We start from the raw sequence: 25,718 nt of genomic DNA on the forward strand, positions 1-25,718 counted from the left end.
GTTCGCGTAAATGTTGTCTAGATAACTTTCATCCTCTGAGAATAGCTTAATTTATATTTTTAAATAGTGTAATTGGACACTTCATGTTGGGTAAGTAGCTTGCTAGCTCGCTAGCTATGTAGCTACACGTCTTGTAAGCTACAGGTAGCTACTACGAGCTAACGCTAACTATCTAATGTCAACTTAGCTAACGTTAGTTAGTTCCTAGCTAAACTCATAACCTTAAGAAGCTTAGCTAGCTACCCGCAAGAGTCTGTTGTGACTGCATTAGCTTCCTTGCAAGATGGTTAGTTGTGAAATGACAATTTCTTTTGTAAACTGATCAAGCAAGCAAGAAAGCTAGCTACATCGCCAGTTAATACTCCCCGAAGCGGATAAGATTTCTTATAAACACAGCACGCTGTCCAGTTAATTATCTAGGATACTTATTTAGCCAGCTGTATACATTCATTGCGCTTCGTCTCTCAACAAATTGCACAGATAGATGGCTAGCTAGCTAAGTTTAGGATGAGCCTGGTAAACTGGATAGCTAGTTATTTCTTTAAAAAATGATAATACAGCAATCTAGCTACTAAAGTCAGTGCGATGTATGTGTTTATTCTGACACGATTCTTTATTTTTTTAAGTACTCACCGGAAAAGGGAAAGATGCCTCACCATGGCTTGGAGGACGCACGCAAGCACTTCATCCTTACCACTACAGGAAACTATTTTGGCCTGAAGCCTTCATCAGACCCACTCCTCTCTTCAGTGGCAGACCGCACAGAGCTGAATAACTTTTTGGATGATGGCAATGAATTCGTGCTGTCAGTACAAAAGCATGGAAATGACCTACGCATATCTAACAAGGCAAGACTGGTTTCACTAGCTGGCTCCCAAAGTGTCTAATATTACTTTGAATTGACCCTATCTTGTCTCGCCTGTGTTCTGTATTGTCTGATGAATTTTGCACTAAACATTGGATGCAAAGATAAATTTACTTGCTCCTTTAATTGTTGTATTGATATAATCTTTATTTTGTCTTAGATCGATTCAGGGGACAGCAAAGACAAAGTGTTGGTGTTTTTCAAGCTGCGGCCCACTGTTATCACCGAGGACAACCTCCACAGCAATGTCCTTGTGTCCTCTATGTTGGAGTCACCCATTAGCACTCTTTATCAGGCAGTGCGACAGGTGTTTGCGCCAGTGCTGCTGAAGGTAATTCTTGATCAGCTATGCTCAGTAAGGGTTGAGAAACTGAGAAACACCAAGACTAGAGATACCATTCAGATGATATGTGTAATTAGGGTATTCCTTTGAGCAATGGGGTCACCTGCTTTTTTTTGTTCTTGTTTCCTTCTTGGAAGGATGAGAAATGGAGTAAGACCTTTGACCCCAAGCTCCAGAGCTTATTGAGTGACCTGGAAGTGGGTCTCGGTTCAGTAGTTCGGCGTTCAGACCCAGAGGACACTGGAAAGAGAAGCTTCAAAGAAGACGATGTTTTGGGTATGTACCCTTTGAGAGAATTATTTCTCTGGGCCAGCACCCGGCACTGCATTACCCTAAAAAATTCAGATGAAGACTATTATACTGTTTTACTCATTGATATGTAGCCTGTTAAAGAGGCAGGTCTGGAATGTGTTTGGATCATGAGTGATGTTGGGTGTCATAACAAGTCTGCACACAGGAGGTTGCTGGAAATAGAGAAAAGGTAGCAGCGTTACAACCGTTCAGGAATCCATAATGTTTGCATTTAGTCATTTAGCAGATACTCTTATTCAGTGACATTCAAAAGAGCATCCAAAAAGATTAGGATAAGAGCAGAGACAAACGATACTAAATCATAACTGTCAGAATTGCCATAGTAGGTGGAAGAGGATGTTTTAGGATGTGACAAATGTATTTGATTACGAAGTATTACTGTTCAGACCATAAGCACCTGCCTTTATCAGTATGACTTTGATTCACATATGCATGCACAGCAGTGTAGCATTCTGAGAATCAGCTGCAGTATTTCCTTATTTCCTTATTTCCTTGGTTCCACCTCAGTCCCTGCCCCCTAAGACCTGCTACTTGTAGTGGTTGCTGTTTATTTTATATGTAGTATTTCAGTGTGTTTTGGATTCTGTCATCTAGTAACTGATGTCTGGTAGTATACTTGGCTTCCCTTGTATACTCAGGTTTCACAGGTAACTTAGGGTAGGGCTTGGAAAGTGTTATGCTCACACTCACTGGTCTGGAAGTGTTGTTAGCCAGGTCTGACAATGTTCCTCATTCAACTTGAAATGATACACTTATGTTTCATGGTGGTGGAAGTCACTGTAGATGAGAGCGTCTGCTAAATGAATGCAATGTAATTTTATGATTGAAGCTTGTCTGAAGAGACTGAGTTTTTTTTCTTTCTCTTTGAATTTACCATTGGTCCCACATACCCTGTTTTGTAAAATCATTTCTTCAGAAGCCGGTGCAAAGTAGGCTCAATGCAGAAATGCCACAGAGAATTAATATCATTTTTTCCCAGTGGTTTTAATTTCTGTGTTATCTTAAATCTTAAAAGCTAACTGCATCCCTCCGGGTACAGTGTTACACTACAGGTATGCTGGAACCAGGAGTGTGTGTTAGACTCTTGATTGTATTCTTTATATTTGCTAAGACCTGGATACAGCAAAATGCCTAACATGACATATCTTTTATGTCAATCTGACTTTTATAAATACTTCTGACCATGAAGCAAGAAGACAATATATGGAATATCGAGTTCTGTGATAATGTTTCTACATTTTTTGCAGGTATTCTGACTCCTAATGATGAGTTTCAGTATTGGGCAGACCTCTCGAAGGTTGGTGAGAAGACCAGCATCAAAGAAAGAGCAGCCTATTTCGTCGAGCTGTTCCAGTCCATTGAGAAGGTACTGTTGGCCGTTCACTAGTCGCACAGCCACCTCCTCATTTTAACATTAGCTCTGTGAAAATCGTTTGCCTTCTGTTTCAGCTTACTTACCTGTTTATCTGCGGTTTTGACAGGATTACAGCAACCTGGACAGCATTGCTCTGACTGATACAGTAGAGCTGGTGGATAGCACGAGAGACACGGTGGATGATGTGTGGAGGCAGAGTGAGCACGATCCATACCCTGAGGTCCGCATGCAGCATCTGATGGAGGTCATAGGTATGGGGCCAATGTTGGTCACAACCAAGGGGCAGGGCAGTGGTAGTTCCAGCTGTCACACGACTAGTAAAGCTTGTGATACAGCAGACACCCTAATTCTGTGTAGCTAACCCTCTGAACACAGACCAGATGCTACAATGCTGAGTGTTTTTGGGGAGGGGATTTAGTTCAGGGTTTTGGGGAAGGGCAGGGGGCTGGTCCTCTCTGGTGTTGCATGTCAGTGTTGTGTCAGATGCGGGGCTGGAATTTAATGAGGTGGCTCATGAGTGTGGGTGTGGCTGTGTTTTTTAGGCGGAGCTCTGGGGAGGTATGTGCAGAAGAAGCTGAGTTCCCTGAAGCTTTGGGAAGACCCCTTCTTTACGGTAAAAGAGAACCTGCGAGCGGGCATAGCGGTCTGTGAACAGTGGGTCGGGGCCTGTGAACACTTGACGGGACAGCTGTGGAAACGATACAGTCCGCATCAGTGGACGGGCGACAAGTATCTCCCACAGTCGCTTCAGAGCCTGGCCCAAAGACTCGAGGAGGTTTGTGTGACACTCACTGGTCCCTCTCAGAATTGCTTGCTGAGATGCCAACACGGTGTACTAATCCTAACAGTGGACAGTTGTGGAAGTAACATGTGACGTAGGAATGTTTCTCATGCAGGTGGTGACGATTCGCACGGTTCATGAGAAGCTAACGCGGCTACTGCCAGCAGGGAAACAGCAAGCCCTCTCCTCAGCCCGCGTGTTTGAATCCTTCTCTGGACTCAACCCCTTGCACTACAACCCATACACTGAGGTCAGACGAGCTGCTCGCGGTTACAATTGTTCTCAGCCTCTGTGGCATTCTGGATAAGTCTGGACCGGTAAAAAAAAAAAATAAATAAAATAACCCAGACTTTCCCTAAAAACTTCCTGTTTTTGGCGCAAAGGTCAGAATCGCATCAGACTAAAGATGCACACTGGAATGTGTTTGTTGTGTGGAGTGAGGAGGAATGGCTGTGTAAATTTTCATATTTTCATTCTTGTGTTTCAGCCTCTGTGGAAGGCGGCTGTTTCACAGTTTGAGCGAGCCATTGCACCTGCAGAGCGGGACATCGCTGGCAGACTCAAAGCCTGCATAGGAGATGTTCAGGACAATCCTCAGCAGGTACAGTATCTTGCAGTATTCTCACATTGCTTGGAGACCGTATGTTCTGTTTATATTTTGACACAATCATGTTAGCATACGCTCAGTATCAAAATGCTTGCGATGTCTTTGACTTAACTTTTTGTACCATTTCTAAATATACTCATTTTATGCCTTATACTTGATTCAGCTAAATATGTAACATATTTTTTTTGTTTCAGCTTCTTCAGACATTTCAAAAATACAAGGAGCTAATAAAACGGCCCAACATCAGCAAGGATCTGCTTTCAGAAAGAGAAACATTACTAGCTAAACTTTTAGACTACATGAAGGGTGGGTACATTTTCATTTATCAAACAAATTTGTTTGATTTAAATTGCAGTTGTCATCATACAGAACACACTGAGTTGTGTGTGTGTGTGTGTGTGTCTGTATATGTACACTGTGACCTCACACATGTCTCCTCAGGACTCCGCACAGACTTTGAGAGTCGTTGTCATGGTGTCCCAGGGGAAAAGTCTGGTCCCCTTGCTGGCAGGAATCTCCCAGAGGTCGTCAACAACATTGTGTGGGTTCGACAATTGGTTCTGAAGGTAGGGCTCCTCCTTCTTCCCTCCCAGATAATCATCAGAAATGCCTTTCGGTCAACCTGCGTAATGGGGGAACAACTTTCAGTGTTTGTTTTTATTAATACATATGCAGGGTTTTCCCCTGGTTCTTGAGATGAACCTGGTGGTGTATTTCTAAGTGTATATATGATTTTTCATGAGAAACGTCATGTATACATACAGTGTCTTGCGAAAGTATTCAGACCCTTGACCAATTCTTACATTTTACTGAACTACAGATTATTAATTGAAATTTAGTTCTGTGATATTTTACTTAAAAATGCTGAAACTCAAAACTAATTCTTTTAAAGCGACATGTATAGGTGGGCTCTCTAGTGTGTAGGAAAACCCTGTTTGTACCACAGAACACTTTTGTTGGGTAGGCATCACTGCTGTTTATCTTTTCCAAGCAGATCATCTTCAGCGTATTGCGTGTCTCATCATAATACATTGAAGTAGACAGGTTTACTGCCAGAGCTGGACACAGCTGTGCTGCAGCGAAAGTTTGTTTTCGCTGCCCTTGGCCCGCTATCATCGCTCGCTTTGTTGTAGATTGAAAAGGTGGCCGCTCACAACTTGATAGTGCCTGACAAGAGGTGGTTTTTAGCTGTTGATTGTGGAGTGTGAATGGAGTTGGTGAGCCATGTTAGTATGATGTGTGCATTACTGCATAAAATTACCTATCACAAAACCAATAGGCTTTGCCCATCAGTTTACTGTAATGAGCCAAATGATGAGTTTGGCTGAAATCATGCTAAGAAATTAACGCAAACAAACACACACACACACAAGCAGTAAGCACTTCTGTTTCCTATGACTCCCTAACTGAATACAGGTGGAGGATTCCATCAGAATGGCGGCGGCCCTGCTGCCGGACCTCTCCGGGTACCGCTCATTCGTCAGATTCTCAGATGATCTGCAGGAACAGCTCCAGGCTTACGAGCAGGAACAGTTCAATGACTGGGCCCGAGACATCCAGGCTGGGCTCTCCGATCCAAAGTCTGGCATCAGGTGATCAGATAAGGATGTGTTGCTTACATCGGTGTATCACTTTTTACTGACTCTTGGAATCAGTAAATAAAATAACTAAGCTACTAAGCCTAAGGCAGTTGCAGATATGAGATTACAATGTGAATGGAGATATGTGTAAACTATAGACGTGGAATAAATCACCCTGGACAAGGTGACATGTGAGCAGACTGGTGTTGTATTAATGCTGCTAACCTTTCAGGTGCCTTTGGAGATCTGAGTTAATGAGATTTATGTACTCCGATGTCCTCCTCCAGCCTGCAGGCTAGTAACCGTGTGATGGAACTTGACCACGTTGACGGGAAACTAAAGATCCAGTACTCGGACCGCCTTGTGACCCTGCTGAGAGAGGTCCGACAGCTCTCTGCTTTGGGGTTTGCCATCCCGGCCAAAATCCAGCAGGCTGCCAACACAGCTGACAAGTTTTACAGACAAGCCATCATCCTGAAACAGGCGAGCACTAGGAGTTCCTATTATATTTTTTTATCAAGATGCAGTTTAGGAAACGATCTGGGTCACTGTGCGGTGATATGTAACATAGCGTGATTGCGTCAATGGGATTTTTTTTGGCAGGTGGCTCATTTTTACAACACCATAGATCAACAGATGATTCCTTCCCAGAGGCCCATGATGTTAAATCATGCCTTGGCTTTTGAACAAGTGATCAAGGTATTTATTATCAATAAAGAGAAATTTTTCTACCTTTAATCTAATCTTGACAATATTCACTGCATTGCACAGAAATGTTATTGGACTTGACTGTTTCCGTTTTTCTCTTCAGTATTGTCTTGTGTCTGATCGCAAGCAATCTTTTTTCATTTAATATTTTCCCACAAAAGCAGAACCCAAGGTCCCATTCCCGGGAGTCGGGTGGGAAGCTGCAGATCACCTGGGACAATCCCAAAGAGCTGGAGCAGTACATTGGCAAGCTGCAGTCCTCCGCCGAACGCCTCTCCACCGAAAACAGGAAGCTGAGGAAGTGGCATATGGACTTCACTGAGAAGGTGCACTTCCTTTCACTTGACACTTCAGAATAAGGAGCATTGCTTCCTTTCCTAGAGGGCAGCAGTCCTCTAGGTGTTTTGTCACAACCCATTGAACTGGTTAAACACCAGATGTGTGGTGAGTACACCTGGATGCCCGAAGGGTGGCTGCTTTTCTTTTTTTGTGTATGTATACCTGTATTTTAGCCAATTATTTAGCTGTTTCGTGAGGTGAGAACAAGACAGCTGAAGGCTAATGTCTAACACTGCTGGCCCTGCCCAGTTTAGAAACCGCTCCTGCTCTTTTGTAGGTGGTAACGCTGATGAATGTGGACCTGTTGCGTCACCAACAGCGCTGGAAGGATGGGCTGCAGGAGCTGCGGACAGGATTCGCTACACTGGAATCACAAGTATGACCCTGGAAGGATGGCTGAGGACAGTGTTGCGTGAGAGTGAGATGACGTCCAGCAGCCCCAGTCACAAATTAGAAAAGAACTCAGAGGCTGGGGGGTCTTTAATGTAGAAATCTTAAGGCCGTGTGACAGTTAAGGAAGTTGTGCCTTTGCCTGTGCCTCTTTAACTGAATTTAGTCATTAATTAGCAGTGTGTACAAGTGGCTAGGATGACATGGCAACTGCTCATGACTTTGTGATGGAAGTTGTCGACTGTAAGCGTTGTGACTACGGTGCTTGTGTCAGATGAGGTGTGCTGGGGATACATTTGAATGGCAGCGATGATTTGTCTGCTCAGGGGTTCCGGTCAGGAGACATGCGTGCCTGGCGGCAGCACTGGAACCATCAGCTGTACAAAGCTCTGGAGCACCAGTACCAGGTTGGCCTGGAGGCCCTCAACAAGAATCTGCCCGAGATCAACGTGGACCTCACCTTCAAGTGAGCGGCTCTTTCACTTGTACTTTGAGCTCATTTCGGTGCCACTTAACCTTCTTGCGCGTACGGTCACACCGCTGTGGTTAGCCGTTTAGTGCGTATGCTAAAACCGGTGCGATTAGAACACTAGATTGGAGAAATTCTAGCTAATTTTAGCTTTGAGGAAACAGCGATTTAACTCTAAAAAAATATAGCAAACTGAAAACTGTGAGACGCTTAATAACGCTAACGAAAACACAACAAACTATGTAACATCACCCGTTCTTCATAGCATAAAAAAATAAGTTACGCACGAAAGGGTTGTTAAGGCGCTAGGTTTCTTCCCGTATGTTTTTCCCTTTTGTCATACCTGATGTGGGAGCACACCTCCAGTTTTCTGAAGCCATGTGAAATGCTTCTGGTATTTCATGTTGATATCACAGCAACAGCACTTTGCTGCTTCCATGTGGTAGATAGAAACACATGGCTACAAAAGATAAAGAGTGAAAACATATGGTAACAATGCGAACATTTGTTAAGTGTTTTGTTTTTATTTATATTTATATATTTAAGTATACTTTAGATTGTTAACAGTTAATATATTGCTCAATTTCAAGTTCAAATTTGCCTTAGCAATAAAAATGTCGTTCTTTAATGTCGTTGACTGCAGTTTTCGGTTCAGGCACCGGTACTGTTTTAAAAGTATCACTTTAGCACTGGTATCGGAAAAAACCAAATCGATACCCAACCCTATACAGGCCTGATGGTATGCATGGGCCCTCACATGAGCAATATAGAAGTCCACATGGAGCCCTTTGGTGGTCATGTGGAGGTCTCCAATGGAGCCCTTTAGCAGTAATCTGGAGGTCCACAAGAAGCCCTTTAAGGCAGTGTTTCTCAATCCTACTTCTGGAGGCCCACTGTCCTGCATATCTTCTGTCTATCCTTGCTCTACCTACCTGACTGAACTCATCAGTGGCACTTTTGATTAGCTGAGCACACCTGATTTAATCAAAGATAGACAGAAGATATGCAGGACAGTGGGCCTCCAGGAGTAGGATTGAGAAACACTGCTTTAAGGGGACAGTAGAACATTTGTTTGTCATTAATCACACCTGTTGAATTTTACTGCATCATAATATTTAGCAAACTGCAGAAGATTTCAGGTTTAACAACCCCTTTTTTTCATTGGGCACTGCTGTTGTACCCTTGAGCAAGGTGCCTAGCCCAAGTTGCTTCAGTAAGTACCCAGCTGTGTAAAGAGATTAAAACAGACCCATTTCAATCACCATGGAAAAGGGCATCCCTAAAAACGTAAAGATTGTTCGATTGCCAGGGTTAGCGAAAGCACGCGCCGCAGCACGTGCTGCTCTGGCGAGCATTGCGCAACGTCAGGAATTCCGCTGTGTTCGCCCTCGTGTCGCAGGCAGGGGAGGTTGCAGTTCAGGCCGCCGTTTGAAGAAGTGAGAGCCAAGTACTTCAGGGAGATGAAGCGCTTCATCTCCATCCCCAACCAGTTCAAGGGCGTCAGCGAGGCGGGGGAGGAGCCCATCTTCCCCGTCATGATCGACAGGAACGCCAGCGGCTTCGTCACCATTTTCAGCAAGGCCGAGGACCTCTTCAGCCGGCTCCTGCTGGTGCAGGACAAGTTCAAGGTGCACTGGTCTTTCACACCGTTTCACTGAGCGGCAGAATTAACCGAGCGCTAATTTGGTTTGTGTTGTCCCCTCAAGAATTGCCCAACACCATGTCAGCATAAAGAAAACCCAACAGTTTCTCTGTCACGGCTTAGTGTAGCACGAATGGAAAGCAGATATTCTCTTTCTGTTTTTTTTGTGGCACCGTTTTGGCAGAGGGAATCCCCATCTAGCGTCAAGGTCCGGTAGACTCTTTGCTGCATGTTTAATGTGGCAATTTTAGCGACCACAGTTTCTGTTAACCCACACAATGAAACTACTAAGTGTGCTGGCAGCTTCTCTCAAGAAATTGCATTGCGGTACAACCCGTTTATAGCAAAAGAACTGTTCAGTAGTACCCATCTGTTTTACCACAGTTGTACTCGAGAGAAATTTTATTTTATAGTCCACTTCCATGTAAATAACACTGAATATATTCACCCTGTTTAACAAGTCATGTTCAGAGGTTTAGTACTGGGCTGAACATGTGCAGAATGCCTACTGAGGCTGCCTGTGTTTACAGACTTATACAAATAAATTGGCAAATATTGACATAATTAATCACTGAAATGATTATTTGTTAGCCAGTGTAATCATTTACTCACCAAATCATAAATGGTGTTGATATTTACATATTCATCTTAAAGATAAGCTTTACATTTTCTTCCCAGATGAGTGCAGTTAAAGAGCCTTTTACTTTTACCCACTCCTCCTAACAAATCCATCTGTGATGCTTTTGCTTGTGATCATAAAGTTGTGCTACTATGTGCTGTGAGTCACTGATTTACATGACCCAATCAGAAGAACTTGCTCTACACAGAAAAATGTTATGATTGGTTTGATAGCTTCACCCATTTTGGGGTTCATGAAGTTCTTTATGGGCGTGAATGGTTCCACTGTGAGGGGGGACATTTTGTGTACTTGACAGCTCATGCATACAGGAAATGAGAATGAAAACAGATAACACAAAAAAAATTGGAGAACTACTGAATGTGTAAGTTTAAGGAAAAAGGTAATGTGTGAAGCACATCACATTACGCCTGCAATGCGTGAATGTTTATGCGTTTATCAGGCCTTTGTTATTGCTGTATTTCATTTTAGATATTTTAGGTCCTGGGGACCCTTCTGTAGCCTGTGTCAATGTCTCTGTGATTGAATACCACAAGTATATATTTTATAGGAACACATTTTAAGAAAAAAAATGCAACATTTTTTTCCAGGTCTGACACTTCAAAGCAGAACGAAAGCATTGTATTTGTTTAAATAGGGTGCTCAAATTAAATATGAGCAACATGGGGTTTAGATTGAACGTTCTCCTTTTTCCATGAGATGGAGAGGCCTAGTAGCAGTGCTTTTTTTCTGCAGGAGTGGGTGGTGCTGGGTCAAGTGGATATCGATGCTCTGGTGGAGAGACACGTTCACACTGTGCAGGATTGGGAGAGGAACTTCAAGGCCCTGAAAGCCAGGGGGAAGGAGTCGGAACGCTTACCCAGGTACTGCAACAGAGCTGTCGGTACCTTACACCATAGCTTTGTCTCGGCACGATGCCATATTGCTCGTGCATGTTCACCTTCACGGCAAATGTTTACAAAACGTGTGGCCAATTGTATCATCAAATGTTGACTACAAGCAATACAGTGGTTGGATCGCCCCCTTTTGCCAGTGGAAAACAGAAACCCCCAACACACAGGCTTCATACCACTTTTCTTCACATGAAAATGGGTAGAACACAAATATATGTGTGTGTGTGTGTGTGTGTGTGTGTGAGAAAATGTCCTGTTCATCCCACTTTGGCATTGAGCAGGAAGATTGCTTTTTGTTTGAAACCGGCACCTGTGTGCAGGTGTACCTACCTGCCCTCTCATTTAGTTGCAGTTCAGCGATACCAGGCTCTTAGAAATGCAGTTTCAAGTTTTCTGAATGTCCGTTAATGCCTTTCCCGCTCTGCAGCACAGAGAAGGTGGACTGCATAACCGTAAACTGTGACCCCGTGAAGGCGGTGATTGATGATTTGATCCAGAAGCTGTTCGATGCTCTCCTCACGTCTTTGAGGAAATCTATCCAAGGTAGGTCACTTTGGGACAGTGCTGGGGTGTAGCACAATGCGTGCTGAGAATTCCCCTGAATGTATAATTCATGAATGGTATGGAAAAAATACAAAGCTATAAATGGATTATGTATGGGATTTGCTTGGTCCTCAGGAGATAAAGGCTGCTGTTTTCTTGAAGATTTTAGTAAAGGATGCATAACATTCTCCTTTTCATACTCTCTCTAATATGTATTCCCACGGTCTATCCTGTCATTTAGCTCACACCCAGGACATTGACACCTTTCTCAACCAAGCCATGGAAACCTTATCAACTCGACCGGAGAGCATTGATGAAATTGGCGAGGCCAACATCAAGCACGGAGAGCTGCAAACTAAGAAGCCTGATGTAAACACTTACTATTTTAGGCCTTTTTTTGCTAGTGAAAAAGTTAACTGTGTCGCTGTTTGAAATTATTATCAATGTAATGATAGGGAGTGCCATTGTCTGAACTTGCATTTAGAATTTGCCTTGTGACTTTGGACGTTTTCAGAAATCTCAATGACCTGAATACACCTGTACCTTGCAGCTGGAGAAAATGAACACATTAAGATTGGTTATTTTAAGAGGATGGACTGTGAAATATGTATTACTTCTCTGAACTGCTCTCTTTCTCTGAATTCTGGCAATTTCATTGCACTGAGGCACTTTAGGAAATAGAATTCCAATTCCTTTATGAAGGAAGATGGAACCTCTTTCTTGCGAATGAGTTTTTAAACTTGAAAATGAAGGGCTATAAATTCAGAGATGGCAGTATTATTTGAGACATCTCATCACCATAGAGACTGTTCAATCTGCTTCTTTTCCTGGTTTGGCTGGTGAACTTCTGAACCTGTTTATGTTGCTGGTTAGTTTTCTTAGTTGAGCTGTGATGTTAAGAGGTAGAATATTTGGTTACACCAAAGAGCAGACCCAGATCAGTATTAATTTATTATCAAACCTGTCAGACTCCACCTGTGCAGAAGAACTGGTGCCAATTGTAGGACACTATTTTAAATATAAATATAAATTGCAAAGTTTATTTCACACATGCAGGGAAGTGAAAGTTGTCTTGTGTGTGCTGCACATTCACACATAGTATGGCTAAGGTGCTCATGACACTTATGAAACATGACACTGAAATTTAGGCGTGGCGTTTTGCCATGCCAGTGTGGTTTTTGGGGAAGTTCTGCAGAAGTTTTGGTGTAGTAATTGTCCTGACGTATATACTGCTGTTAGAGAGTATTCTTTGATAACGTTTCCCTAATACAGGCCTGTATTTTCAGATCCTCCCCCTGTTCCAGGAAGCAGAGGACAAGAACAGGTTGCTACGTACTGTAGCGGGTGGGGGCCTGGACTCCATCAGCTCCTTGAGGGCCAAGTGGGACAAGTTTGAGCTAATGATGGAGAGCCACCAGCTCATGATCAAAGAGCAGGTACACGCCTCCGACCCGTAGCAGTGTGTGACAAGCCTGACACGGTCAGCTGAAGCAGTGTCATGGTAAAGCCATTGTGATGCACACTTAACAGTGACTTGATGCATTCCATGCACAGTGAAATAAATTGATTTTGATGTCAACCTGAGGCTACTATTTTATGTTTGTTGGTCCAGATTTTTAGAGTATGAACACAAGCTTGTAACTTTGTTTGCCCCCCCGTGTCTAAGGTGGAGGTGATGAAGTCTAATGCAGAGTCTCAGATTCAAGCGTACCAGCAGGAGCTGGAGAAGTTCCGCGCTCGCTGGGACCAGCTGAAGCCCAGCGATGACATCATAGAGTCTGGCGACCAGGAGGCTCTTCAGAAGTGTGTCCAGACCATTAAAGACAAGAAGGCAGAGTTTGAAGAGCTGGAGGGCACCCGCAAGAAGCTAATGTATGTGCCACGTGCAAGTTCACTTTTTCATCTGCAGGTCATATCTTTGATCTTTTGAATGTACTTGAAACTTCAGCAGTACTATTTCTCTGTGGACAAAGATAGAAGCTAAGGTTAACCAGACATGGTCCTCTGTATTTATAGTGAAGATTGTCGCCACTTTGACTTGAGCCCGCCTGACTTCTCCCTGGCACTCGAAACCATCAAAGACATTGAGGAATTCTCTGAGATGTGGTCACTTTACGAAGAATTCCAGGAGGGCTTTCAGGACAAAGCAAAGGAAGACTGGATCACTTTCAGGTACAGTATGACATCTACATAAGAACTTCAGATACATTATGGATCTCCCTCTGGATACAAAGGTGTTGTTTTGTCTTTGATTTGACCTGGGATACGTTTTGCATTTTGCATTCTGTTTCCAGGAGTAAGACCTATATTTTCGAAGAGTTCCTTTTCGCCTGGCATGACAAGCTCCGAAAGCTTGAAGAACACACCACCATGACTGTCAAACTGCAGAAAGAAATAGACAAGTACAAGGTGAAACTTTGAATTTGACATTTCCAAGCCAGGATTTTTGGTTTTTTGATATTAATTTTGCCGGGGGGACTTCACTTAGAAAGTTTATATCTGATTCCTAGTTTGTACAGGAGATACTCAGCGATCACGGAGGATACATTCCTGAGATTCCCAAGAACAGGGAAATTCTAAAATACTTTTCTCTACCAGTGACAGGATTATGCACAAAGGGGAATTTATAAAAAAATATTTAATGTAATGCAATAATGAGTGATTCGCACAGTATGTTACATTTGTTGACAAAAAAAAAATCTACACGGAAGAAATTTAAAATAGCTTTTAAATAGATAATGAATGGTTTTGTACCACAGTGGGTTTGTGAGTTTTTTTAACGTTGTAAATTAGCTTTTCCCTTCATTATTTCTCATGAATGTGTTGCAGTGTAGCATCCAAGTGGCTATCAAATAGAACTGTTTGAATTAACCTCCTGGATAAAAGATGAAACAGTCAAACGCTATACGTGTTAAAGCACAGATCCTATCAAGGGGAAAATCAGGAGGAATGAAGTGTGAAGTTGTGCAGGTTTTCAAGTTAGTCGCCAGTCGACAGTGAAAACCATTTGAAATCAAACAGAATAAGTAAGACTTTTATACTTGTATGTATTATTCTTGAATGATGAATGTATACATTATTCTTGATGGAGAATCCCACGATTTTTACAGAAATTTGAACATTACAAAAATGTTAACTTCGTAAAGATTCATCATCACTTGCTTTTAAATGTACTGTGTATTAGTTACATCTGTACTCAGATCCACGTTTGCATATGTAATCAGAGTCAATGTCTTGTCCTGTTTGCATTGTAAAAATTGCCCATGGTAAACATTTTGTGCATTTAGCTCAAGCTGTTGTAAATGGAAATTTGTGGATTGCTATACCCCTTGATTGATGTTGTTGTGTAGGGGTTGATTCCGGTGCTGAAGTACGTTCGGGGTGAGCATCTCTCTCAGGACCACTGGTTGGACCTGTTCCGTCTCCTGGGCCTCCCACGGGGCACCACGCTAGAGAAGCTGCTTTTTGGGGACTTGCTTCAGGTTGCCGACACCATCGTTGACAAGGCCACAGAGCTGAAGGTCAGGGAGAGATTTGCTTTGGTTCTGTTCCCCAGATTTGCATGCTGTCTCTGGTGCTTAGTGAGAGCTGTGCTCTTCGCAGGTCATTTGTATGACACATCGGTCTGTCTACCATGCATTTACAAATACTGATCTGCCTGCTGTGTTTATTAGCTGTGAAATGAATATGAGGGAAATTCTTTCCCGACGGAATCCTGTAGGTTTCTTATACAAAGTATTAAAAAGATTTGGAAACCATCACCAAATTGAATGCTTCCAGAAAGCCCCAAAGAGTTTTTTTTTTTTAAATTTACCCAGGACCTGAACAGTCGTGCCCAGGCAGAAGTGACCATCCGTGAGGCCCTGCGGGAGCTTGACCTGTGGGGGGCGGGTGCTGTGTTCACCCTGACCGACTATGTGGACAGCCAGAATAGGACGCTGAAGCTCATCAAGGACTGGAAAGACATGGTCAACCAGGTGGGGGACAACCGCTGCCTGCTGCAGTCTCTGAAGGACTCTCCCTACTACAAGGGCTTCGAGGACAAGGTGCTGCTGTGGGAGACTAGGCTGGCCGACCTGGATGAGTACCTGCACAATCTCAACAGCATCCAGAGGAAGTGGGTCTACCTGGAGCCCATCTTCGGGCGCGGGGCACTACCCAGGGAGCAGGCCCGCTTCAAGAGGGTGGACGAAGACTTCAGGTCAGCGTCCATCACGTATTGTGCTTCTGTTTACGGATATTTTTAAGGAAGAAAATGGAGGATTGTTTGGTCGATCAACTTCTGTTTGATACAGTTCTCTTTATGGCAGCTTGCTTCAGAGCGCTATGCAATATACAACCTTTATTGTGTATATATATGTGTGTGTTGGTGTTTGTGTGTATGTGTAGTTTTCATAGTTTCTGTGAGTGTTTGTTCTCAGAGTTTTGACCATGTGTGAGCTTCCTGGCTCAGTCAAGTCTCTGTGTGTTTGCTGCAGGTCTATAATGACAGATGTACAAAGGGACAGCAGGGTGACGTCTCTGGCCAGCCGTGTTGGGATCAGAAACTCTCTCATCACTATCTTAGACCAGCTGCAGAGGTGCCAGAAGTCTCTCAATGAGTTCTTGGAGGTAATGAGGAGCTACAAATATGTATTTGCTGTGTCCTTGGGAGGAATGTGAACAGTGCTCAAGAAGGATAGCCATAGGCAATCATAGAAAAATATTGACTATTCAGTTTAAAAGATGATATTCACTAGCAGTGCATTCTTAACCATAGTTTTAACTAAATTTCCCTGCCTGGGGATCAATAAAGTGTTATCTTGTCTTATCTTATATTATCTTTTGGTGATATGGGACAAGTGCACAGGCATGGAGCTCTAAAAAAGAGAAGTAACTGTTTTTATGCATTGTACCCTCTACTCTGTGCATATCTCCATTAAGGAAAGCTGGCTTTTATTTTTTTTATTAATGTGTTTAATTGGCTATCTGGGGTATATTTAAAAGGGTAATCCTAGGTGAAATTAATACTAGAGACCTCCTACTTTTTGGTAAAAAGTGAAAAGAGGGGAGGATCATACATTCTTGTTAGTGGGGATGTCCCTCTATGTATCAGTTCTTGGAATGGGCACTGCGCCTACGTATCATGCTTTCAAATACCAATTTCTAAGGTTCCTGGAGGTAAACTGTACATACACATTAAACTGCCTTGTATGACTTAAAAGGAGAAGTGTCTGTATGTGGAGATGAATTGTAACAGTGTTTTCTTAGTAAATGTTGTTTGAAAACAGAAGTGAGTTGAGTCTCTGGAGGTGTTTTTTACCCCAGCGCTCCCCTAAAGACTAGCATCCATGTGAAGTTGGTCTGAATTCACAAAATGCTTTTCAGGGAACAGTGACTCTCGCGCTGATTTCCCACCCGCAACGTGTTTGTCCCCGCAGGAGAAGCGGTCAGCCTTCCCTCGTTTCTATTTCATCGGGGACGATGACCTGCTGGAGATCCTGGGCCAGGCCACCAACCCCGCTGTCATCCAGTCTCACCTCAAGAAGCTGTTTGCCGGTACACTTCCCTGGAACCGCTGCTTCTTCTGCCAGAACAAACAGAAAGAGCTTGAATGTGGAATATTTAATGCACCATTTTTTTTAAACCAAAGTTTATTGAAATCCCGAAGAAATATCTCATTCTCGTGACTGTGTGTGTTTTTGAAGGTATCAACAGTGTGGATTTTGATGAGGGCTTCCAGAACATAACGGCCATGAAGTCCCTGGAGGGCGAGGTGGTCCCACTGAGGAACAAGATTTGCATCTCCAATGACGTAGAGGTAGAGGAACTGCGATTACCTCTCTGATAACTGTTTCCCGCTCTACCATGTGATTACGTGAACTGTGTTTGTGTGTGTTTGTGTGTGTGTGTGTGTGTGTGTGTGTGTGTGCGTGCACACGTACGCACACGTGCTTCTGCCAGGTCTGGCTGGGTGACCTGTCCACAGAGATGAAGGAGACTCTGAAGCATCTCCTGCGTGAGTGTGTGACAGCGGGGAAGAGAGGCGACGTGGATCCCTCACGCTTCCCCTCACAGGTACAGAGCCCTGCCTTCGTAGTCTGCTCCACAGCTCTACTTTGATGGCAGTCCAATAGCTAAGGGCTAATGCATTATTCATTTGGGCCATGAACCAACCATAAAGAGCTGCTCAGCTGTGTATTCATTTCGGCACAGTAAGGTACTAGAATGTTGTATCAGGACCATGCACATCCCTCTTCCCTCTACCAAGTCAGTCAGTCACACAGACAAATGAATAATCCATGTAGCTATAAGAAATCAGTGGTTGTAGCCAGACTACCAAGCCAGAGTCTTCCTGAATCTCATTTACATTGTTGCAAAAATCAAATCTTTAACTACAAATTGAAACTCTAAGATGAATGTCAAAATGAACATCAAGATGAACAATAAAATTTAAGGTTAACAATTTGCTTGGAAAACTGTCAGGGGAAAGTATGTATTTCTTTAGTTTAGCTACTATTACAACTGTCAATAAGACGTCATGTGATGACTGCTTTTAGAGACTTTCGTTATATAATTTAGTGAAGGTACATGGAAAATGAATGCAATTTTTACTTTAGAAAATAATGAACATAAAATTCTACATGAAGACGTGTAACAAAAAAGAAAGCTCTGGTGCAGTAACAAATTGTTTTAAAAGTCTGGGGAGCCGTGTGCTTTGGGCAGGCAGCCACGCCGTCTTACCTGGTAGCCCTTCCCCGCAGGAACGTCTTAAAACTTAAATCTCCCTCTGGCTGCAACTGAATTAGGCCACTAAAATCAACATCTGTACTATTTTGAGAATAGTTGAGTAATGATATTAATTAGCTACATGTTGAATACTCAAGGACAGCAAAAATCCAGGAACTTGCCCTCTGCCCTTTGGCTACATTCGCTTTAACTTTCTACTGGAAACATAATAGCCACTGACAAACAGTCTTGTGCTGGTGCCTCCCATTAAATATTTTTATTTTGATTTGGATGGGCTGCTTTTACTTTGTCCTGTCACCTCTAACATGCTGTGTCCTCTGGAGACCTTAATATGGGCTGAGACGTGTGATGTGGTCAGAGTTATAAGATCAGAACTGCAACTGTGGTGTGTGGTTTGGTACATTTTCAGACTGTTTTTATTTGCATTTTCATCACAATTATGCACAATAATTAAAAGGTGGACATCAAAGATAAACGTACAAAGCTATAAAAATGATACAATGCACAGTTAATATTAAGAAATCATCATGACGCTGCCATATTACTGGGATGACATAAAATCTGACATGATAACTAAATACATAGTGGTAATCATTAAAGAAGATTCCTGATGAGGCAGATACAGTAGCCTCAGACCATGTTTGTGTGGTTTGATATTGATTTGCAGTCGTTAATTTGGGCTGTCTGAGTGTGATCTGATAAAGAAGGGAGAGGAATGGGTCTGCCTGTGAATGTGATAACTGTGATAACATTATGCTTTAATGATGTCCAAAAAAAGACTTGTGTGACATGGTGAGAGCATGACTATGCCATGTCCTGTATGAACAGGAGTAACTCTTGTTTGACGTGTTCAGACACAGGAGTGACTCTGGCGTGACTCCTTTTTCAGATCCTGTGTCTGGCAGAGCAGATCCAGTTCACAGAGGAAGTGGAGAGCGCTATCCGCCATCAGAGCCTGCAGCAGCTTGAGGTGGAGCTAATGGCCAAACTCGAGCACTACACCAGCGTAGATACCAGCGCAGAGGATGTAGGGGGTGCAGGTGTGTATGTGGAAGACTTGTCACCCGTGTGTGTGCGTGTATGTGTGTGGGTGTGTTTTGGCGCATGCTTGCATGTGTTTGTGTGATTCAGTGATGTGGGGGGGGGACCAAACCTATCCTAAAGGCAGTGGGTCCCTGGCTGGTATTGATGTATTGTGCATTTAACTTGATTTATAACTCTCTGTACATACTGCAAAATTTCCAGTCTTAAGAAACAGTAAATTTGATATGCTAGAAGTTACATAATTAATTGCCAGCCAAATTGGAGTGTAAATTAATCCATAAATAAACCAATGTTTTGCATGAAAAGCTCTATGATATGCTGAAACCCCACTATAATGGTATGATGTGCAGATTTACTATTATATTAGCCATGAGGTCATAATTCAGCTTTTTCAGTAATGCTTCTGTGGATGTGTGGCTCTGCAGACTCCAGTGTTCTGCAGCTGAAGCTGAAAGCGCTGATCCTGGACATCATCCACAACATTGAGGTGGTGAAGCAGCTGATGGAGGCGCAGGCACACTCCACCGATGCCTGGGCCTGGAGGAAGCAGCTGCGCTTCTACCTGCGCCAGGATGGCCACTGCCTCATACAGATGGTGGACGCCGAGTTCCGCTACACCTACGAGTACCAGGTGTGGCAGCGTGCTGCATTTCTCTGCACTTACTGCAGGGTGGCTAATTCCACTACACCTAGGGCTCCTGAGTGGCTCGGTCTTTAAAAGCGCTCGTTCTGAGCGCAGACTGAACGCTACGGCCCGGGTTCGAACCCGACCGTGTCACTAGCTGACAGCGACCGGGAGCCCACAGGCGGAACACGTTGGCTTCGTTCTGCCGGGGATAGGGGTGGGTACGTCAGCAGGGGCTTCGGTCCCATTAGCAACAGCGACCCCTGCTGGTCGATCGGGCGCCTGTGGTCCACGTGCCAAAGCTGCATATGAAATGTCGCCCTCCGACTCATCTCTGTGCTAGCCTAGCTTGTGCAAAAAGAAGCAGCAGCTGACATCATGTGTCTCGGAGGAGGGCACGTGCTTGTCCACACTCTCCCGGATTGACAGTGGGGGTTGTGCAACCGAATGATAACAAATTGGATTGGGGAGAAAAATGGAAAAAGGAAAAAAAAAAATCCACTATATCTGTGAATACCAGGTATTGCACAGCAATGGGTACAACACAGTGCTGAGTTCCATGACAGCAACAAGCAGTGGGTATGGCAAGGTTGCTACAGTAACACTGTGACTGCTAATGAGGATCTTATTAGTGCTGTATTCAACAAAAGACCTTTGAAAGATATCCTTTGAAATCAGATATATAACACACCCTTTTGTATTAGCCTCTCCTTGAGCACAAATTACATGGGTACTATTTGACTTACATGCAGGCATAATATGAAAGTACTTTTCTGGTTTCTCATGCTGTGATCAGTTACCTGTCATTTTATAGCAAGTCTCATGGTTTTCTGGAAATGGCAGGAATTTTAAAGTAATTGTTACCCTAACTGTTTTTGAGCAGTTTTTGGGTTGTTTTTTTGAAGTAAATAGGTAAATCCTTTGAGATAAAATTCAATCAATGGCCACCAGATGGCACACCACACATGCAAGTTACAAACCATTTTTAGTGGCAGTGCGTGAATGCTGCCACAGTTCCCTGCTGCCTGTTCCCAGCTCTAGCGGGTTCACCCTCCGTGGCTGTGTATTTCAGACTCAGATGTGAGTGTTTTCAGCTGTATGCTCAAAGCATAGCATCACCTTGCTGTGGAACTCTCCCTATCTCTCCTCCTCTCCCTGTCTTTCTCCACCTGTCCTTTCTCTGCTCTCCTTTGCTCTCTCCCTCTGTGCACAGGGCAATGCTGCCAAGCTGGTCCACACTCCCCTCACGGATAAGTGTTATCTTACCCTCACACAAGCCATGAAGATGGGCTTAGGAGGCAATCCCTACGGGCCTGCCGGAACCGGCAAGACGGAGTCCGTCAAGGCCCTGGGTGGGCTGTTCGGAAGACAAGTTCTGGTGTTCAACTGTGATGAGGTGAACAGGCGCACACACACACACACATGCACACACACACACAAATACATATATGTCCATATATGCAACACACAGACATGCACACACAAACGGACACATACCGACACAGACACACACACACACATGCACACATACAGACACACTCACACATATGAACACACACGCATATGTACAAACACTGACACACACACACACAGAGTCAGAAAAACACACATACACATTCATGCTCACTCCCTTATTCACAGCTCCTGCACACCTCCAGGGCAAAACTGACTATCACAGCTGTGGAAAGACTAATGTATCTCCCAAACCATCACTAGCAAGGAATCTCTTGTTTTATTGAGATACCACGAGCAGAATCATAAACTGAAGATATGTCAGTGGTTCATTGAAGTATATATGTTGAATGTCTTGTTCGTTTGCTTGGCTTCGGACCACACCAATGAGATGTCTGTATTTTGTTTTTAAGAAGCTGAGATAAAATGCCTGTCTGTGGGTCGCTGCCATCCCACAGGCAGCGCTTGCACAGTGTGGCGTGGAAACATGTGGTCAATGTGTCTGTGTGAAGGGTATCGATGTGAAGTCAATGGGGCGCATCTTCGTGGGGCTGGTGAAGTGTGGAGCGTGGGGCTGCTTTGACGAGTTCAACCGCCTGGAGGAGGCGGTGCTGTCGGCCGTGTCCATGCAGATCCAGGCCATCCAGAACTCTCTGAAGAACCAGAGGAACACGTGCGAGCTGCTGGGAAAAGAGGTGAGAGACTACACTCCGCACCAGTGAACGTATATGTTTGTATTGTAGCATGCATACCTCTGCCATACCATTCACCTGCATTATAATGCACTTGTACCTTAACACACACCTGTGTCATGTCATGCACCTGTCATATTGTATATCGGAATTGTAAAGTGTTTGCACAGACACTCGTGTTATAATATATGCTTGCCTTATAGGCCTGTATTATAAAAAGGCATCTACTTTAAATATAATTGGTAGGTTATAAATAAGATTAATGGGTTCAAATGTCTTGCTTTTGTTGGATGTCCATGTGTATTGACCCCTGGTTATTTTTATTATTTGGTGAAAACGTGAAGGCTCCTTAGTCGCTAGCTCTCCATCTCTTACAGGTGGACCTGGATCCCAACTCTGGAATCTTCATCACTCTGAACCCGGCAGGAAAGGGCTACGGTGGACGGCAGAAGCTTCCGGACAACCTGAAGCAGCTCTTCAGACCGGTGGCCATGTCCAGGCCGGACAACGACCTCATCGCCGAGGTCATCCTTTACTCGGAGGGCTTCAAAGACGGCAAGATCCTCGGCCGCAAGCTGGTGGCCATCTTCAACCTCTCCAGGTAACACCGCCCATCCCCCGCCCCTGCCCCCTCCCCGGCTCCCCTGGGGTGGCTAACGCACTGAAAGGCGCGTTGAGTTATCCGCCATAATGATGATTACCCCGGAGTGCCAGAGAGCAAACCGCACAAGACGTGCTCGTCTGCTTCTTCGTTCCACGGTCATTATCAGAATCTGTAATTCACGGCGCATTCTTTCACCGGCGGAAAATGAATCTGCTGTAATGTCATACTGCCTGCCGCAGAAATCCCATTAGAGGGTGGCAGCTCAAATCTCTCTCTCTCTCTCCCCCTGTCTCTCTCCCTCTCTCAGTCTGCCTCTGTCACCCTCTCTCTCTCTTTCGATTATCTCCCGCCTAAGATTTCTTATCTATATGATGGTGATTATAAAGAGGTAAGCCCCATGTGAGCCTGAAGTTTGTGCCAGTAAGGTGAAATGTTTGATCAACCAGACAGGAGAGAGGCCACGGGGGCGGGGGTGGAGTGTGGGAATCACATTGAGGCAATGTATATGTGCATGTGTAGTTTCCCTGATTTATAATTACACATAAACATAACCTGAGTGGGCTATGTTTTAAAATGACGTGAAGCGAAATCCCAGCCTTTCCATCACAGTTTGGAGCCGGCAGAGCTGGGGAAAGGCGTGGGGGCTGACATGCGCCGTGAGCAGAGGATCCCAGTTCCTAAATCACATTATTGTAAATGTAATAAATCATTTCTGAATCAGCCTCGTGCGGCGTGCTGCGAGTGGCCGGTGAGTTCTGCCCGCCCGCCTAGGTTTGTCACAGTGGTTTATGACGTGCTGCTTGTGGTTGCGTCCAGGGAGCTGCTGACCCCTCAGCAGCACTATGACTGGGGCCTGCGGGCGCTGAAGACCGTCCTGCGGGGCTGCGGGGGCCTGCTGCAGCAGCAGAGGAGGAGTGACAGCCAGAGGAAGAGTAAGGGAACGTTCCCCTTCTCCGCTCTCCCCTTCCGTGCCTCTGTAGATCTCCCACCTTCTCCCCCTTCTCTCGCCTTCTCCACTCTCTCTGTCCTTGCCTTTGTAGATCTCCTATCTTCTCCCCCTTCTCCGCACGGTCTGCTTGTCCCTCTGTAGATTTCTCACTTTCTACTTCTCCTCGTAGATAGTTCGCTGTCAGTACTACCATGTTTAGTTAGTGACTCATCTTCGTGCTTTCAAAGTGAAGGGTTTCTCCCAGGGCCCATTACTTCTGGGCTTTGTTTCTTACTTTCTTAATGACTAAGTGTTAACAGCAAAAGCTTCATTTGTTTTTGTGACTAACAGCCCTCTAAATGAAATGCAAAAATATTAGATAAACTTAAGATCATTACATGGTTTGACTCAACATGTTCTGAGTACACCAGAGAGTGCAGTGCAGTATGGGGAAAAAAGTAATGATATCCCACAAGTCACAGCAGAGGTGTGGCAGCTTTGTTAGTAAACCCAGCCCTGTGGGGCATCCATTTTGAGCGTCTCTCTCCCCACAGTTCAGGAGAGCCACATCGTGGTGCAGGCCTTGCGACTCAACACCATGTCCAAGCTGACCTTTGCTGACAGCTCCCGCTTCGACGCCCTGGTGCGAGACGTCTTCCCTGGGGTGGACTTCAAGGACGTGGAGTACGAGATGCTGTCAGCTGCTCTGGAAGCCGTCTTCGAGGAGGCCAAGCTGGAGATCATTCCTAGCCAGGTGCTTGTCCGGTGCAGCCCACGATGGGCTTTCGTTTCTCTACCTGCTCTGTTCTGGTCCTTCCGCACTGGGCCCTTTGCATAAGGGCCCTACACCTGTGCTTCATATTTACATCAGGGGTACATCAGTACGTCTCCCTTTGTCTAATACAGGAGGAGGTGGAAAGCTGATGTTACTGGATTGCCTTGACTCTCATGTCACGAACTCTGAATTCAGGCCAGAAGACCCGATTGTACAGGATTGTTTGTGTATACTGATGCACTGGGTAACTCAGAGGTCAGGCAGGAAATTCTATGGGAATTAAGACCAGCACTTGGTCCATGAGTTCATTCCCTATCAGGTGTTTGCTGAATGCTGTTTTTCGGGCAGTGTTTACTGATGGCGAGGTAGAAGTGTGTTGCTGAATTAATGATGGGCGAGGAGCTGCAGGTAGGCGAGAGGATGAATATTCTATGGGAGCAGGTGGCGCTGGACCGGTGCTCCTACGGGACAGCACTGCTTTGATATCTCTGCCTGAGGAGAAGTGTCATGTTCAATCACACTTTCTGTCCGCCCTCGGTGGCCAAGTCACAGTCCCCCCTTGCTACTTCACGCTCCCTGCTGCTACCTCCCGCCCCCTCCCTGTCCTCACCAGCTCTCCGCTGCTCTCTCTAGCTCTGTCCACTGCTTCCAGCTCCCTTTACCTCTCTGGAGTTCCTCCACCTCCCTCCACCCTGTCTGCCTCCCTCAAGCTCTCTCCACCTCCTTTCGCCCCCTCCATGTTCCCCTCCCGTTCCTCTCCCTCTTTATTCCATACACACACACACAAGCAGCTGTGTGTGCTAGTGGTGAGGGCATCAGACGATGTTGCAGAGTCATGGGCCGCAGCCCTGGCCCAGCCTGCTGTGTGCTTTTGCTTTATATGGCCACAGTACTGTGAATGAGTATATGGTTTTAAGGGTTTTTTGTTGAAATACGTGTTTCCATTAAATGAATGAATGATGAATGAATGGATGGATTGCACCTCCTCAGATAAAGAAGGCCCTGGAGCTGTATGAGCAGCTGCGGCAGAGGATGGGCGTGGTGATCGTGGGGCCCAGCGGGGCGGGGAAGTCCACCCTGTGGCGCATGCTGCGGGCAGCACTGGGGCGCACCGGCAAGGTGGTCAAGCAGTACACCATGAACCCCAAAGCCATGCCCCGGCAACAGCTGCTGGGACACATCGACATGGACACCCGCGAATGGTCAGACGGGGTCCTGACCAACAGCGCCCGGCAGGTTGTCCGTGAGCCTCAGGGTAAGAGCACCACTCTCTCACAATGGCTGATTTCTTTTGTGATGTCTTCAACACAGTGCATTGAAATCTTCTTTATGTGTATTAGCTCTGGAGTTCCAGAGCTGCAGTTATGAAGCCTGGCATATGTGAA

The 25,718-nt window shown here is 44.8% G+C and overlaps 1 protein-coding gene across 1 annotated transcript in view; it reads left to right on the plus strand.

The window, feature by feature from the left end:
- The window catches only part of LOC118783126 (cytoplasmic dynein 2 heavy chain 1), a 137,663-nt gene continuing 111,945 nt past the window's right edge, over window positions 1–25,718 (plus strand). The window contains exons 1-39 of the mRNA XM_036536832.1: window positions 1–90; window positions 627–848; window positions 1,026–1,196; window positions 1,346–1,484; window positions 2,768–2,886; window positions 3,002–3,146; window positions 3,438–3,670; window positions 3,792–3,926; window positions 4,164–4,277; window positions 4,478–4,589; window positions 4,725–4,849; window positions 5,700–5,875; window positions 6,151–6,346; window positions 6,467–6,562; window positions 6,736–6,897; window positions 7,188–7,286; window positions 7,627–7,766; window positions 9,169–9,397; window positions 10,784–10,911; window positions 11,369–11,484; window positions 11,726–11,853; window positions 12,771–12,920; window positions 13,151–13,356; window positions 13,501–13,656; window positions 13,779–13,893; window positions 14,835–15,005; window positions 15,303–15,685; window positions 15,963–16,095; window positions 16,905–17,022; window positions 17,172–17,284; window positions 17,428–17,541; window positions 19,103–19,253; window positions 19,683–19,888; window positions 21,096–21,278; window positions 21,847–22,029; window positions 22,404–22,627; window positions 23,447–23,562; window positions 24,113–24,312; window positions 25,324–25,588. Coding sequence (XP_036392725.1) covers window positions 648–848; window positions 1,026–1,196; window positions 1,346–1,484; window positions 2,768–2,886; window positions 3,002–3,146; window positions 3,438–3,670; window positions 3,792–3,926; window positions 4,164–4,277; window positions 4,478–4,589; window positions 4,725–4,849; window positions 5,700–5,875; window positions 6,151–6,346; window positions 6,467–6,562; window positions 6,736–6,897; window positions 7,188–7,286; window positions 7,627–7,766; window positions 9,169–9,397; window positions 10,784–10,911; window positions 11,369–11,484; window positions 11,726–11,853; window positions 12,771–12,920; window positions 13,151–13,356; window positions 13,501–13,656; window positions 13,779–13,893; window positions 14,835–15,005; window positions 15,303–15,685; window positions 15,963–16,095; window positions 16,905–17,022; window positions 17,172–17,284; window positions 17,428–17,541; window positions 19,103–19,253; window positions 19,683–19,888; window positions 21,096–21,278; window positions 21,847–22,029; window positions 22,404–22,627; window positions 23,447–23,562; window positions 24,113–24,312; window positions 25,324–25,588 — 6,151 coding nt within the window. The 5' untranslated portion in view covers window positions 1–90; window positions 627–647. The remainder of the gene's footprint in view (window positions 91–626; window positions 849–1,025; window positions 1,197–1,345; window positions 1,485–2,767; window positions 2,887–3,001; window positions 3,147–3,437; window positions 3,671–3,791; window positions 3,927–4,163; window positions 4,278–4,477; window positions 4,590–4,724; window positions 4,850–5,699; window positions 5,876–6,150; window positions 6,347–6,466; window positions 6,563–6,735; window positions 6,898–7,187; window positions 7,287–7,626; window positions 7,767–9,168; window positions 9,398–10,783; window positions 10,912–11,368; window positions 11,485–11,725; window positions 11,854–12,770; window positions 12,921–13,150; window positions 13,357–13,500; window positions 13,657–13,778; window positions 13,894–14,834; window positions 15,006–15,302; window positions 15,686–15,962; window positions 16,096–16,904; window positions 17,023–17,171; window positions 17,285–17,427; window positions 17,542–19,102; window positions 19,254–19,682; window positions 19,889–21,095; window positions 21,279–21,846; window positions 22,030–22,403; window positions 22,628–23,446; window positions 23,563–24,112; window positions 24,313–25,323; window positions 25,589–25,718) is intronic.

The sequence above is a fragment of the Megalops cyprinoides genome, chromosome 9 (genome assembly GCF_013368585.1).
Source record: "Megalops cyprinoides isolate fMegCyp1 chromosome 9, fMegCyp1.pri, whole genome shotgun sequence".
In the NCBI taxonomy this organism is placed as follows: domain Eukaryota; kingdom Metazoa; phylum Chordata; class Actinopteri; order Elopiformes; family Megalopidae; genus Megalops; species Megalops cyprinoides.